Genomic DNA, 15,504 nt, shown 5'->3' on the forward strand with positions numbered 1-15,504 from the left:
TCTGTAAAGCCACAAGTGGGAGAGACGAGTTCAGCCCAAATCAACCTCAGTAATGTCACACAACAATTAAATAATTTTGTGTTAGCTGTAAATCTTACTATATTGTCAGTAACATTACTGTTAGTTAAATATTTGCCCAGGGGTGCTGATGCAGCTATACAGCTCAGCAGTCATGCAAATTTTCCTTAAAAAATCCATCACTTCTCCATCCACTGGAATAGTGCTATATAAGCAAAGATTTATTAATACGGTTTTCAAACGTAACTTTACCAGAGTTCTCTGCACTTTATGACCACTTTCAAATACAGACACTCACCATAAATGAATGGCAGGTATGTCTACGTTGAACAGGCTTTAAAGGTTAGCTGTAAAGCTTATAAAAAGAGAAGGACCGCAAGAAATATAGACGGGACAAAGACAGTAGTAAGGACGGACACAAGAAAGGAAGAAATAATCAAGGGAAGGTCACAGTGAAAGAAAGTGGGAAGAGCACAACCAAGGAAGGAAAGATAGAAACCAAGGACACTAAGAGGAATTAAAAAATGAGGGAAGAGGGAACACAGACAAGCATGCGGTTGTTTTGGCAGTAAAACCTGGAATTACAAACATTTTTGCATAATTTCTTCTCTTATACTCATCCAGACCTGAAGGAAACACCAATGATAATCCATAATTACTTTTGTAGACCCTAATCATGGTGAATGTAAATCTGACTTTGTTTAATTCAAAGCTTCCATTTATCTGAATACAGTCAACTGAGGTCCTCATTATAGGCAATAAAAAATACCACCTTTAGCAGCAATAACCCTGAGTGCATGCCTATATATGATCATACTGATCTCTTAAATCACTCTGGTGGAAATCTAGCCCACTCCCCTTCAGCTTGCCGTCAGTTTAATGAGGTTTGTGGGTCTTTGGTTTGACTTTAAAGGCCTTGCAGGTTGAAGGTGTCAACAGTTGCTCTTGCAATCATTGCCGACAACCTTTAAACTTTTTGATAACTCATCATTGAAAACTCCAGATCATGCAGCCATTTTGTGTTCAATTCTGTTATCACCTATTCTGTGTTTTCTATATTTCGAGATTCATTCAGGAAGAAATCGTTATTAGTCAGTATCTTTCCCACATATATTAAAGCTCGAAATTAAATAAGGTGTTGCTGCTTTTTGCCAACACTGTATTTTCTTGGATAAAGTGATGTTAGAGTTTGTAGGAATTTGTAGGTTCTTATTTTATTTTAAACATTTTTTAAGCTAAATAGATCTTTTAAATGTAACTTTTTAGGACCAGAACAGGATCTGAGGTGTCAAGGAAGCCTCTGGAATGCAACTGTGACAGTGAAGATGGATTACCAGCTACTGTTGTCCAGGGAAAATGGACTTCTGAATCTCACAAGATTATTACAAGCCATGGTAACACAGCTCCTGAGTTTATCAAACCATTCCTGACGATGCTAATAGGACATCTGAGATATATACGGTGCCTGGCAAAAGTTTGCATAATTATTGCATTTGTACATTTTATCATATTAAAACAACAGACTTTCATCGGTTTTGATGACATTTTCTAGGGCCAACACAAAGTCACAGTTAAGTGGGAAGAAAATGATGTTTTCCCCCCACACACACCCAGGCAGTTTATTTTTTCGATCATAATTGCTCTCCCTTTAGCTCCATTTAACTTCTCTTCAACTCTGGTCAGCTTCCTTGTACCTGCTATAGAAAAGCCTCCCCATAGGATGATGCTGCCACCACCATGCTTCACAGCAGGATGAAATGTTAGGATAGAAATCTGCAGTGTTCTTTGATTTCTAATAAAACTGCTGTTTTGCTTCACGTAAAATCTAAATGAAAAACAAAAACGTTACATGTAACATAACAAAATGTGAACATGTTTAAGGAAACTAAAAGTGCATACATTTTTCTTGAAATTAGTGTATTTGTCCTTGATTTGAGCAGGCAAGTTTAAATGATCTGGCTATGGAATAAGACTTTTGCACTTAAAATAGGAACAACTCATCTCCATCATCTTATTTCAAGCACAATATATCTAACTATCTTATTTTATGGGTCAAAATACTCATTCCATTGTCCGATATTCTTAATTACCTGCTTAAATCAAGGAGAAATACACTCATTGCAAGACAGCTTTACCTTTTTTTAGTTCCCTTTTTGCCGTGTATGGATACTTTGGAAGGCACTATAGGGTAATGATGTTAAGAACATTAGCCAATCTTCACCACTGTTTAAGTACCTGGATACTCTCTAAATAGTGATGTGAATAAAATCACATCCTGATCTAATAATGAGGTTTATTGTAAAAATATGTGTTCTCATTTTTCTTAAAAGATAACTGGAGCTCTGGAGTCTGAGGCTTCCATCTTTTATCTCGATTCATGGCCTGTTCATCCCTACAGAATTTCCACATCTCTGCTGATCCTGAGCAACTCGTCTCTTTCACTGTCCAGCGTTACAGCAAAGCTGCACCTTCTACTTAAACACATACCGGAGGTGTCGGCTGTTACAGTGCAAGGTGAAGTCTCCGTACGACAGCAACGACTCTGTGAAGCTACTTGAGGCTGTTTTTTTCTTTTCCCTCTCCTACAGAGAAATGACATTCTTGCAGAGTTTTGAGAATGATTCATGAAGCAGAGAACACGGTGTTCAGGAAAAAATGACTCAGCCGCACCACGGTTTCCTTCTCCCACCACTTCTGTTTGAGAGACAGTCTTCTGTGGGATGTTTCCTGCAATAGCGGAAAATAACACCAGAGCGACTGCGCGCACAAACACACACGCCCACGCACATACAGGCATGCACAAGCGCACTCTGATATTAATCATAAATCATATTGGTTACATTTTCACAAAAGACATCAGGTGGGTCGCCATCGTGCGTGCGCTTTCAGCAGCCTTAAAGATTCTGTTAGAGATAATGAATCCCCTCTGCTTGTTTTAAATCAGCACTTGAGCTGAGTGTAACAATGGTCTTATTTTTAGATACATCAGAGTGACATAGCCTTTGAATTAAAGCTACAAGGATGACACACATGAAGCCAGCCGAAGTTGAACATTGTGATTAACTCTGATAACTGCATTCTTTGATTTGCCACGTCACTTTTTGACATTACAATGTGAGTCTCTAAAACCTTCAAATAACCCCCTAACATGTCTGGCCTTCCCACAGCAGATGTGGATGAGTGTGTGCACCCGGCTCTTCATCGGTGCTCTCTGCAGGCAGACTGTAACAACACATTGGGCTCTTACCAGTGTGTCTCCCGACAAGAATATTTGCAAGATGACGCTGACAGTCCCCATATGAACTGTGCAGGTAAGTCTGTGTGCTTCGCAAGACGTGCAAAAATCCTTCCTACGGTGCAAAGATTGCTGCAAGATATTTTGGGGGAATTTATCTCGGCATATGAGGACTGCTCTTTTACAGGCAGAAATGATCTATTGTGTATATCCCTCTTTTTTCACGTTTTGTCATATTACAACCTCAGATTGTGTTTATTCATTTACTGGGATTTTATCTGATAGACCAACACAAAGTAGCATATAACTGTGAAGTGGATGTGGACTTTGCTGTTGACCTAAAATTGAAAGCCTTTGCAAGGAGGGCATTATTTAGAGAAACAGCCAGAAGGCCCATGTTAACACTGGAGGAGCTGCAGAGCATCTGTTGACAAGACAACTAGTGGTCGTGCACTTCAAAATCTGGCCTTTATTGAAGAATGGCAGAAAAAAAAGTTGTTTTGCAGTTTGCCACGGGCCATGTAGAGGATGCAACAAACACGTGGAGAAAGGTGCCCCGGTCAGATTAGACCAAAAGTTTACATTATGGCCTGCATGCAAAACACCAAGTTAACACTGCACATCGTTGAACATAACATCCCAACAGCAATAATATCACAGTGGCAGCATCATGCTGTGGGGATGCTTTCCTTTAGCAGAGACAGGGAAGCTGGTCAGAGTGGGATAGATAGCTGGAGACCTGAGACCATAGGGTGGAGGGTCACTTTTCAGTGTCTAAATGTGCAACACTAATAGAGATATACCACAAAGGACTTGCAGCTGTAATTGTGGAAAAGCTGGTTCTGCAAACATTTTTACACAGGGAGGCTCAATACAAATGCATGTCAGACTTTTCAGAGCTTTATTTACACAGAAAGTAACATGTATCCTGTTTTTTCCATTTCAAAACTGTACTAGCTGTTGGTTTATCACAAATCCCAGTAAATTCCCAGATTATTTTGAATAAATGTTTTTGCAGGCCACTCTACATCCCAGTCAAACTGGGAAATGGGAAGATATATTTTCTAGTGGAGCAATTAAACACACCTATAATAAAGACTTGGTGGGATCCTGTTAAAAGAGTAAGTTAGTTTAAAAGAGCTTTTGCCACATATTCCTATAATGATTCAAATTGTATTTTAATTAGATTGGACAGGTTTTATTTTTTTAATTTATTTTTTTACTTAAACTTGTTTTTTATCTATGAAAAAACTTAAGATGACTTCTGTTGTGACTCATAATTATTGTATAAAGGTAAAAGGGGGCTTTCCAGTACCATACACAGGAAAGTCCCAAACAGTACTTAAAATATTACATCAGAAAACAGAGTGAGCTTCTTTCCAAAGCTTATGCCTAAAGTTATTATACAAAAAGTCTCATTTTCTCCTGGCTTTTGTTACTGATGAAGATAAACATATCAGAGCCAAGTGTGGGGGTAGCATCCATATGTGGACTCAGGGGCAGGAGGCAGGAAGGTTAAGAATGCAGTAAATGTGTCTTACTGTAGACTGAATCACGAAATGACAGATGCAACAGAAATCCAGACAGGAGAGTCAGAAGATCAGAGCAGGAAAATACAAGAGGAGTTGATAGGATATAAACATGATGTGTAAGAAGGAGGCTGAGCGTCTGCAGATGATAGGCTTTTTTAGAACCTGAACACACGCAGTAGAGGTAACTGAGTCCTTTGAGTCAAACGCGTTGAAACGGAAAAACGGCTGAAACGTGCAGGACAGCATGTCAACAGAACCAACACTGGAAACACTGTTCTATACATAGGAAGTAATGTTGTCTAAGGCGCAAGGTGGAAACGTATTTCAAAATAAAGGTTTTACCAGAGATTCAGAACATAATCTGCGCTTAGACAAACAATATTGTAAGGAATCAAAAACATGTGCCATCATAGCAAGAGCTTGTTATTTCTGCATTCCAGGATATGCAAAAGGTCCGTTTATAAGTTAACCAATGCAATCAGAGCCGAAGAAGGGCAGAAAGTGTCTCTTTCATATCTGTCTAACGTACAGTGCCTTGCAAATGAATCAATGTCCTTTTCTAAAGTTTTCACATTTCATATACGTAGTGCATAATCACAATGTAGAGAGAAGTTTGTTTTTTAAAATGGAGACAAGAATCTGCTAGGTTCTGCGTGCATTTGTTTTCTGTCACGTTGCTCTGATACCCCAGAAGACAACCCAGTGTAAGCAACTCTGCTCGCCGATCAGGCAACTATAGTCCACCAGTGTGCAAAGTATAATCTTAGAGCCATCTGTTTTGTTTCTGGCCTCAGAGGTTTGTTAGAGAACATCAGTGAACAAACAGCATCATGAAAAGCAAGGCACACAGCAGACAGGTCAGGGAGGAAGCTGTGGAGGAGTTGAAAGCAGAGTTAGGTTATGAAACAATGTCTCAAGCTTTGACAGTCTCTCAAAGCTCTGTTCAGTCCATCATCTGAACATGGAGATATCATGGGACCTTTGAAAACCCAACAAGACACGGGCCTCTAACTAAACCAACAAGCTAGACAAGGACGACCATGGTAACTGTGGAGGAACTGCAGAGATCCACTTCTCAGGTGTGAAAATCTGTTGCATTGACAATTGGTTATCACACACTTCACAAATCAGGGATTTATATAAGATTGGGAAGAAAAAAAAATGTGGAAAAGGTGTGCTGGTTAGACTAAAGCTGAGCTTCTTGGCTTACATGCAAAATATTAATTAAAACCCATGGTTTAAATGTCCCATACATTGCAATGCGAAAGCATTCATACCCCTTATATGCTTTTACATTTTCTCCGGTTAGAACCTCAAAACACAATCAATCAATCAATCAGTCAAATTTGATTTCTAAAGTGCTTTACAACAACCACAGATTGAACAAAGTGCTGTACAGAATTAAAAAAATAAAGAAAAATAAATCAGCTGTACATATAACTGTAAATCAGTTCACATTTTACACATGAGAGTCAAAACTCTCATGTATAAAAGGCCAAACTGAACCAATAGGTCTTTAACCGGGCCTTGAACAGGGGCAGAGTTGTGATGGCGCGTAACTCCAGGTGAAGAGCATCCCAGACGTCAGGCCCTGCCACTAAAAACGCACAATGGCTCCACTGTTTACACCTCCACCGTGGGACCACCAGCAGATGTTGCTAGGAAGAGCATAAGGCTCTACTGGGCTGGTGAAGAGTCAGAATGTCACTCAGGTAAGACGGTGCAAGGCAATGGATTGAGCTGAAAACAAACAACAGGATTTTGAACTGAATTCTGAACCGAACCGGGAGCCATTGAAGGGAGTAAAGGACAGGAGTGATGTGGTCATACTTGTGGATGTTGGTGAGAAGTCGAGCAGCAGCATTCTGCACGAGCTGTGGATGGTTTACAGAGGCTTGGTTAAGTCCAGTATACAATGCGTTACAATAGTCCAAATGGGAGCTGATAAACATGTGAATATTTTTTATCAAGATCACAATTGAGAAAAGATTTAACTTTAGCTAATAGGCGAAGCTGAAAAAAACTGGCCTTTACTACAGAATCAGTTTGTTTATTGAATTTTAAGTTGTTGTCGAAGGTCACTCCAAGAATTTTGATGGAAAGGCTGAGGTGTAAGTCCTGAGGTGTGAGGTTCAAAGCTAAATTTGGTTGACTTGGAGAAAATAATATAAATTCTGTTTTGGACTCATCCAAAGGGAGAAAGTTTAGTGATAACCATGTTTTGATGTCATCAAGACAAGCTTAAATGGACTGTGTGTCTGGAGAGTTTGGAGACACAGGCAGATAGATTTGTAAGTCATCTGCATAAAGATGGAAAGACACATTGTGATGATTGATTACAGAGCCTAATGGCGTCATGTATAAAGAAAAAAAGTGCAGGGCCAGTGTATTTTATTGGGATTTTATGCAATAGACCAACAGAAGTTAATTTATAAATGTGAAGATGAAGGATGATGCATGTTCCTAAAGAAGATTAAACATGCACTGCAAAACCTTTACATTTATGGTAATTTTAAAAAGAACAATGCGTTTTTATTAAAGAAAGCCTTAAGAGATTCCACATCCTGTTTACCACGAACCATGCTGGACAAACAGAGAAGAAGGTTCACTAGTCAGATGAGACCAAAACTTTGCTTTATGGCTCAACTTTATGGCCTAAATGAAACTAATGCAAATTGTCAGGGTTTGCTGGCGAGGACTTAGGTGGCAACGAGGCGGAGGCAGGCGCATGGTGGAAAAAAGGGATTTTAATCAAAAGGAAAAACTTACAGGATGCACAGAAGTCCAGGGAAAAACACAGGCTCGGGAACATGCTTCAACGGAGGCGACTACTCAGAGGACAGAACACAGAATGACCCGACAACGGGGAAACTTAAATACAGGTGGGAATCATGGGAACGCAGCTAAGTCTGGTCAGGAAGGAAACCTGCTAGAAGCTGCAAAGGACTTGAGATGGGAGCAAAGTTTCACCTTCCAGCAGGACAACAATCCCAAACATTCATACCAAGTTACCATAGATTGGTTTAGATGAAAGCATGTTCATGTGTTAGAATGGCCCAGTCCAACACAGATCTATTTCTAATTGAGAATCTGAGACAGGACATGAATATCTGTATTCACAGACCTTCTCTATCCAATCTGACTGATATTATAAAACTGAATGGGAAACAATGGGACTCTGAAGATGTGTCATTTGTGGAAAAAACTTTAATTGTTGTATTATTGTGCTTCCTCTTCATAGTTATGTGCTACGTTAGCTTGGTCTGTGATAACTTGACAAAAAGTGAAAATCTACAAGGGGTATGAATATATTTTTGCAAGGCGCTGTACATGACAGCTGACTCCAGGCAGACAAAAGATCCCGCAAAGAAAAGAAGGAGAAACTGAGGGGGAAAGCTCATCACCTCCAGTAACAAAGACAAAATAATTTTTTTTCAGTCATCACAGCATGTAGTTAACAGCATGAAGTAAACATTCAGATTCAGATTTCATACTTTTAACCGCCATGACAGCTTCTGTGTGTTATGGGTGCCTTAACACTGACGTAAAGTTTTCCTTAGAAGCTTTGATTCAACATGTTCTGGTTAATTTTGCTTCCAGGTGACAGCGGGGTGCGGACCACCACCAGGCCCCCGCTGGTGAACTCAACCTTTTCCTGGACTGTTAACAGCACACAGGACCCTTCAGGCGATGGCACCATGAGTGGCTTCGTCTCATTTGAGACCAGCGTGGCTCCATCTCTGACTAACAGCAGTTCTGTCGCCTATAATTCATCACATGCTTCACTGGGGACAAGTTCAGCACCGGTTACCAGCATGAACTCAGCTGCATCCTCACCTCTACCAGCACCCGCATGTCGTAAGAAATACTGGACCTTCATCCCAAACTGCTTCAGAAAACCAGAACTTAAAGACAAATTTTTATTTTTAGTCCAGATAGAAAAGCAAAGTGCTTTAGACAAGAGAAGAACTTTCAGCGAGTCTAACTTGTTATTGTGTTTTTTTCTTTTTTTTTTTGTATTTAAAAAAGTCATGTTAAGCGCAGAGAACATATGAAAGCAACATTTATAAGATTCTCTTTTGAAGTTATCACACCTGGTGGAAGCCTACATGCAGAGGGTTCCTCAGATATTTGCTATACCAAATAAACCAGGCAGCTTCTTAATCACTGCTAATATTAGATCAATAAGGTTTTATTTTAAATACTTGTGCTACATTTCTGAAGTTGGTGAGGTTACGTGGCATTTGTCAAACCCTTTTCATTATACAAATATACCGGCTTCAGGGAAATCTACAGAATAACTTTATACAGTGACTACGCAAACTGTAACCACCCTTACGTAAATATGAAATACCTTACCTTTCAGGCTTTAAATTACCGCTAGGGGACAATGGAAGCTTTTTTATATTACTGATTGTTATCAAAAGAACATCATACCCACAAAGAATCATACGGTAACATCATCATCAGTGGTTACTTTCATTTCTGTAATTTCGTTTTTTGGTAAATTAGACAAAATTCTGATCAGGTTAAAGCATATGAGAGCGAGAAGTGGTGTGAATATGGAGAAGTTTGGACAAAGGAGGGGCAAGATAGTGGATGGCCTTAAAAGTAAGGAGGAGTAACTTAAATTGGATCCTGAATTGGATGGGAAGCCAGTGTAGCTGTTGTAGAATATTGGTTATGTGTTGGAAAGAGGAGGTTGGGGTGATGATACGGGCGGCAGAATTCTGAACCCACTGAAGTTTATTGAGGGTTTTCTGTGGGAGACCATAGAGGAGAGAGTCACAATAGTCAAGACGGGGGTGACTAAGCTATGAATAAGGACAGAAGTTCTTATTCATGGGGCCTGAGGGAAGGACGGAGGCGGTTTATGAAGTGAAGGTGGAAATAAGCAGAGCAAATAATGTTATTAATGTGGGACTGAAAGGAAAGGGGGCTATCGAAGATGACACCAACATTTCTTACCTGGACAGAAGGGGAGATTACGTGTCAATAGTTAAAGAAAAACGATTGGCTTTAGAGATGGTTGAATTGGTATCAATTAGCATTTCTGTTTTATCAGAATTCAGTTTAATAAAGTTTGCAGTGAACCAGGAGTTAATAGCAGAGAGGCGAGAGGAGAGGTGAGAGGGAGGTAATGTGGTGGAAGGCTGGCAGGACAGGTGGGTGTCACCGGCATGGGACTGAAAGTTGATATTAAAGTGGCGAAAGATGGAGCTGAGGGGGAGGAGATAAATAATAAAAAGGAGACGGCCAAAGACAGAGCCCTGGGGGACGCCAAGTAACAGGAGAGTGAGTGGAATTAAATGAACTGGGTGTGGCCAGTTAGGTATGAGCAGAACCAGGACCGGGGCTATGCTGATAGAAGAATGTCTCTGGAGGAGGAGGGAGTGTGAAATGGTATCGAACGCTGCACTCAGATCAAGCAGGATCAGGAGGGAGAGAAGGTTGGAGTCAGAGGCCAAGAGAAGATCGTTGGTGATTTTAATTAAGGCTTTTTCGGTGCTATGGTGGGGATGAAAGCCAGACTGGAACTGCTCATGTAAATTATTGGTGGTAAGATGGCCGTGGAGTTGAGAGGCAACTATTTTTTCGAGGATTTTTGAGATAAATGGAAGGTTCGATATGGGGCAAAGGTCGCTAAAATGATTAGGGTCAGAGCCGGGTTTCTTTAAAATTAGAGTGATGACTTTAAAGGCAGTGGGAACAGTTCCAGTGATCAGGGAAGAGTGAATAATGGTTGTAATGTGAGGGAACAAAGAGGAATGGCAGGATTTAACAAGGACAATGGGAAGGGGATCAAAGAGAAAGGTTGAGGATTTAGAGCTGAAGATGATATTTGAGATGGCAGCCATGCCCTTCTGGACATGGCCGCCAGGAGAAAGGATTATTATAAGACATGGGGAGTGCTCAAAAGAAAGGGTGGAAGGAACAGCTAATGAATTTTAATAATTTTGTCATTGAAATATGAGAGCAGGGAGATACCTGTGTCATTAGAATACAGGTGAGCAGGAAGGGAATTTGAAGGTCTGGTTATCTTCTGAAGTAGTGAGAAGAGAGTCCTAGTCCCCAAGGTTACAATTTATTAGATCAGAGCAATAGTTGGATTTGACTATTTAGATTTTTTTCTCTGTACAGATGGAAGTGGGTTCGGTACATGTTGATGTGAATTGTTAGTCCAGTTTTCTTTTGGAGGCACTCTAGCTGACGTACATTTGCCTAGAAGGTTCAAGGGTAAACCAGGGTGCAGAGTGGGAGAAGGTGACAGAATTGACAGAAAAATGAGTAAATCAGAGGAATGGCGAATCCAGACTAAGTTACTATACTAATTCAAATGGCTCCCAATAAGACTGCCAGAGTGAATGTATGTATGTATATAGATAGATAGATAGATAGATAGATAGATAGATAGATAGATAGATAGATAGATAGATAGATAGATAGATAGATGGATAGATGGATAGATGGATAGATAGATAGATAGATAGATAGATAGATAGATAGATAGATAGATAGATAGATAGATAGATAGATAGATAGATAGATAGATAGATAGATAGATAGATAGATAGCTTCAGATGGGTGATGCTTGTTGATGGAGAAACGGTGCTTTTCCACTCCTAACAAAAACACAGAGCAGAGCTTTGTGGTTAATCTTAAAAGGGGAGACTAGAAAACCCAAAGGACACAAACTGGTTTAGCCAGTCCTTCGGCTTACCAATGGCAACAGTGACATTTTTTTAAGATTTTCTTTACCTCATTACACTTTGTAGTTAATGTGAGAATGTGGTTTAGAGATTTCCCAAGTTTTTTAAAATCTAGGGCAATTGACAGCTCCAACCTGACCAATTTACTAGGTAAGCACCACAAAGCACACTCTATATGGTGTCACACTAGTTTGTATTTGTCTTGTGTTTCAATGAATGGATGTGGCTCTAAGTAAATAACGTTGCATCATCACATTTCCATCTCTGGGCAATGAGTGGTTGATGAAGTTCACTTTTGGTTATTCCTCTTCATGTTTGAGAAGGCTGAGGTGTTCGACTCATTTTCTGAATAATTCAGTCTGTTAGTACTTGAGTACAGTGGTGACTGCTGATAAAAACACTAGGAGTTGGGAATGACAACATAACAAAAAAACCTCTCCTCGAATATTAATCTGCCCTCGGTCACTTTTGCATGCTCCTGGGTTTTCAGGTCTAGTCGGTCCAATCCAAATTCATTTACCCCTTTTTTCTTCCAGTAAAAGTCTCATGAAGCTACTATTTTGGAAGCAAATTACCCCATTTTTGTTTGCTGTGCCGTTTTCTCCTGTCTTTTCATTATTGTAGTTAGACTCTTTCATTTGTATCGTGTGAGGGACATTCACACCAGTGCTTTTCAGCTGCCAGGGGTCTTACTTCATTAACAGGTATCATGACTTAGGCCTTGTACACACGTAGCCAGGCTTTTATAAAAACAAATATCTCTGTAACATCAGCTGGAAATAAATGACCAGAGATCCTATTGATTTGGTAGAAGTATCCACAACAAACAATCTTTAATTAACCAATCAAGCAGGTCGCTTTGCGGTCTTGAACTGTTTAGACAAGTCTTATGACGGCTGCATTTAGTAGTAGTATGAACGACCACCTAAAAAAAAACATTAAACTGAGGCCTTAGTCCTCAATGTGGCCGACCCAGGTTCGACTCCGACCTGTGGTCCTTTGCCGCATGTCTCTCCCCTCTGTCGTACCCCCTTTCCTGTCAGCCCACTGTACGAAAAACGAGCCGCTAGTGCCATAAAACCACAAAAAACAAAACATCAAGACCTGAGGATGAAATCACATGAAAGCCAAAAGTTTCAAAACATATATACAAACTCATCTGTCAGGTGCCATTTGCCATTGAAATATCAAAATTAGGCCTATACAAAAAATAAAATAAAAAAAATACCCAAAACAAACCCAAAATGGGATAGGAATGCTGAAAAATCAACACTCAGACACATTTTATGATAACTACTTTTTACTTAGTAATAAATTAGTTTTCTGTCTATGCTTTCCCCCCGCAATTTTCATGGGGGCGCCTCCCGAGCCCACTGACAAACAGCAACCGCATGAGCATGAGTATGCCAACATTAATGCACAGTGTTACACCAATATCTTTCTGTGGAACTCTTCCGAACAGCCTTTTAACCAGTTACTTATTGTCATAAATGCCAATGATTCAAGACATTATGATGAAAAGCCCTGCTTATAAAAAAAAAAAACTCTGTTTAAAGGACTGATAATCATGGCCCTGATAACTATGTGACAAACCAAAGTCTGGAAGGGAAATCAAACCCAATAGCGGTGGATTTATTGTTTCTGACACAGCGTGAAATAAATCAACTCAACTGGTCATCTTAGATTATAAAAAAAACACAAATAGGTGAATATATGCAAAAGCAAAAATAAGTGAAGGCATTTACTTTAACTATGTGAAATTATGTTAATCACTACTCTCTTTCTATGGTCACCCTACCAGGTCCTCCCAACATCAGGGGCTTGTGGTCTGCTAATGTCAGTGGAACATCCATGTCTGTCTTCTGGTCAGCCCACCCTCAGAGCAACCAGACTTTCCAGATAACTTTGAGGAAGACCTCAGATGTCACTGAGCTCTGGGAAACGAATATGACAATGATGGAGATGAGGGGACTGCAGCCTGGGGAGCTCTACAACGTTACAGTGACACCTTGTGCTTGTGGAAGGCAAGGGTCCACTGTTCACATGATGGTCAAAACTGGTAAGAATAAAATATTACAGCGCTTTATTAATACAGAGTCATTGTTTACTAAAACCTGCTGGACATTTTGGTCTACTTTCTGAAAAAATGAGTAGGCCCTGTAAGCTCAGCTGTTAAATTGTTATTATTGTGTGAATATAAGCACCAGCATAAAAGCTTTAGATTAATCCAACCAGTCACAATGCATTTTGGAAAAATGCATGAGTGCTGCATATCACTTTTTTTAGTAGCAGGAAAAAAGTATTGCTGTGATACTTCTGTTCCTCAGCTGGGAGGTTTGTCTAACTCGACCTTTGTAAAAAGTAAGGAGTAATAAATATTCATTAGTTTGCCGTTAGGGTCTTATATGAGATAAGATATAGATGGGTTATAACCGTGAGGCCTTGGGTTAGATTGAAACAATGGGTTACCGTGCCAAACCATGCTTTTCTCTGCAGATGCTCAGACTCTTGATGCCTCAACACGACTTACCAACGTCGAGTTCAGCGAAGACCTGAGAAACAGCAGCAGCCTGGCCTACAAAAACCTCAGCGAGACTTTCATACAGGAGGTAGGTCTGATGTCAAAAGTATGCCGTGCCAAAACGTCTTGATAATACATTTTAAGTCAGGAATTTACGTCATCAACGTGAATGTGAAAATAATTTTGGATTTTTACCATCTTTCAATTATGTCGGGGGGGGGGGGGGGGTATTAGATCACACTTTCTAAAAACCAGATTTGGATTTGGAAATCTTTGAATTTGTAATTGGTTTTCTCTTATCTACAACGTGTCAGAATTATACATGCAGACTCAAATATAGACTCCTGATCAAAATCTTGTGACTAGAACAAGTCCTTTTTGTTTTATTTGCATTTCTTGTGAGTGGGTCATAACTATGTCATAACCACAAATGAGCTTTGGTAAAATATACAGGAGCATACCAAAACAGATATGCAATTGGGATTGGTTGATTCAAATTATTTATTTTAAAGATTATAAATAACAATCCGAATTAATAATAATTAATCAAGAATCATCATAGATTCAATTGTGTTATCAGGCAGTTAACCAAAACGGGGTGATCAGAGGACAGACTGTCAGATAGCCATCATTTTACTAAAAATAGACACAAACAACCAGTTTTCAGATTTTAGCTACTGAAAACATAAAATAATAAATCAGAGAAAAATGCAAAAATTAACAAATTGATAACTGATGAGCAGACTGAGAAATTATGAATTGTGAAACCAGCAGTTATGAACAATTGGGCATATAGTGAAGATAATGAAGTAACAGTAAACTGAAAGGTAAATCAACTAATAAGTAATCAATAAAACTGGACAATAAAGAATAATGACAGCCTCAGGATCAGATGATTAAATGAAACAGAACATCAATCATTAAGGACATTCCACGTGGATTTGTACATTGCGTGTCTCGGTGGACAAGCTCATAGACGTTATATACATAGACGTCTCATTACATGCTGGAGCGGATTCTGCGTCGATGCCATATTGGATGGGTCTCTCCTACTCTAAGCTGACATAGGAGCCACCAGGAGTAAACACAGAGGGAGCAACTTTGCCTGTATTTACTGCAGCTTATGGCCTACTACAAGTAGATCACGACGTGCAGATCACCTTTCTGGGCAAAGATTGGTTCTGATGATGTGTTTTTACTTGGTGAGAACAATGCAGAAACCTGTCAGAGGGACCGTCGTTTTATGTTTAGTAATTTGTGAACTACTGTAGTTCACAAATTAAGGCTGAATCACATTGCAGAGTACAAACACATGCAAGAAGCTGTGCAAATCAGATATTTTTCAAGGATCTTAAACTCCAGCCCTAGTTGCAAGCAGGGTAGTGTAAGACACCAGAATTACCTGGAAATGTTAAAGAACTTTTTTCCAAGCCTTTAAAAAACTATGTGTATGCATGTTTGCATGTTTGCATGGCCAGCATGTAAAAA

At 39.6% G+C, this 15,504-nt stretch overlaps 1 protein-coding gene across 1 annotated transcript in view; it reads left to right on the forward strand.

Annotated features, from left to right (window-relative positions):
• umodl1 (uromodulin-like 1) overlaps positions 1 to 15,504 on the forward strand; it is a 34,419-nt gene that overhangs the window by 3,888 nt on the left and 15,027 nt on the right. Inside the window, exons 5-10 of the mRNA XM_036143451.1 lie at positions 1,285 to 1,412; positions 2,349 to 2,532; positions 3,186 to 3,329; positions 8,386 to 8,643; positions 13,297 to 13,554; positions 13,992 to 14,104. Of these exons, the coding sequence (XP_035999344.1) occupies positions 1,285 to 1,412; positions 2,349 to 2,532; positions 3,186 to 3,329; positions 8,386 to 8,643; positions 13,297 to 13,554; positions 13,992 to 14,104 (1,085 nt within the window). The remainder of the gene's footprint in view (positions 1 to 1,284; positions 1,413 to 2,348; positions 2,533 to 3,185; positions 3,330 to 8,385; positions 8,644 to 13,296; positions 13,555 to 13,991; positions 14,105 to 15,504) is intronic.

Source organism: Fundulus heteroclitus, chromosome 11 (genome assembly GCF_011125445.2).
Source record: "Fundulus heteroclitus isolate FHET01 chromosome 11, MU-UCD_Fhet_4.1, whole genome shotgun sequence".
In the NCBI taxonomy this organism is placed as follows: Eukaryota; Metazoa; Chordata; class Actinopteri; order Cyprinodontiformes; family Fundulidae; genus Fundulus; species Fundulus heteroclitus.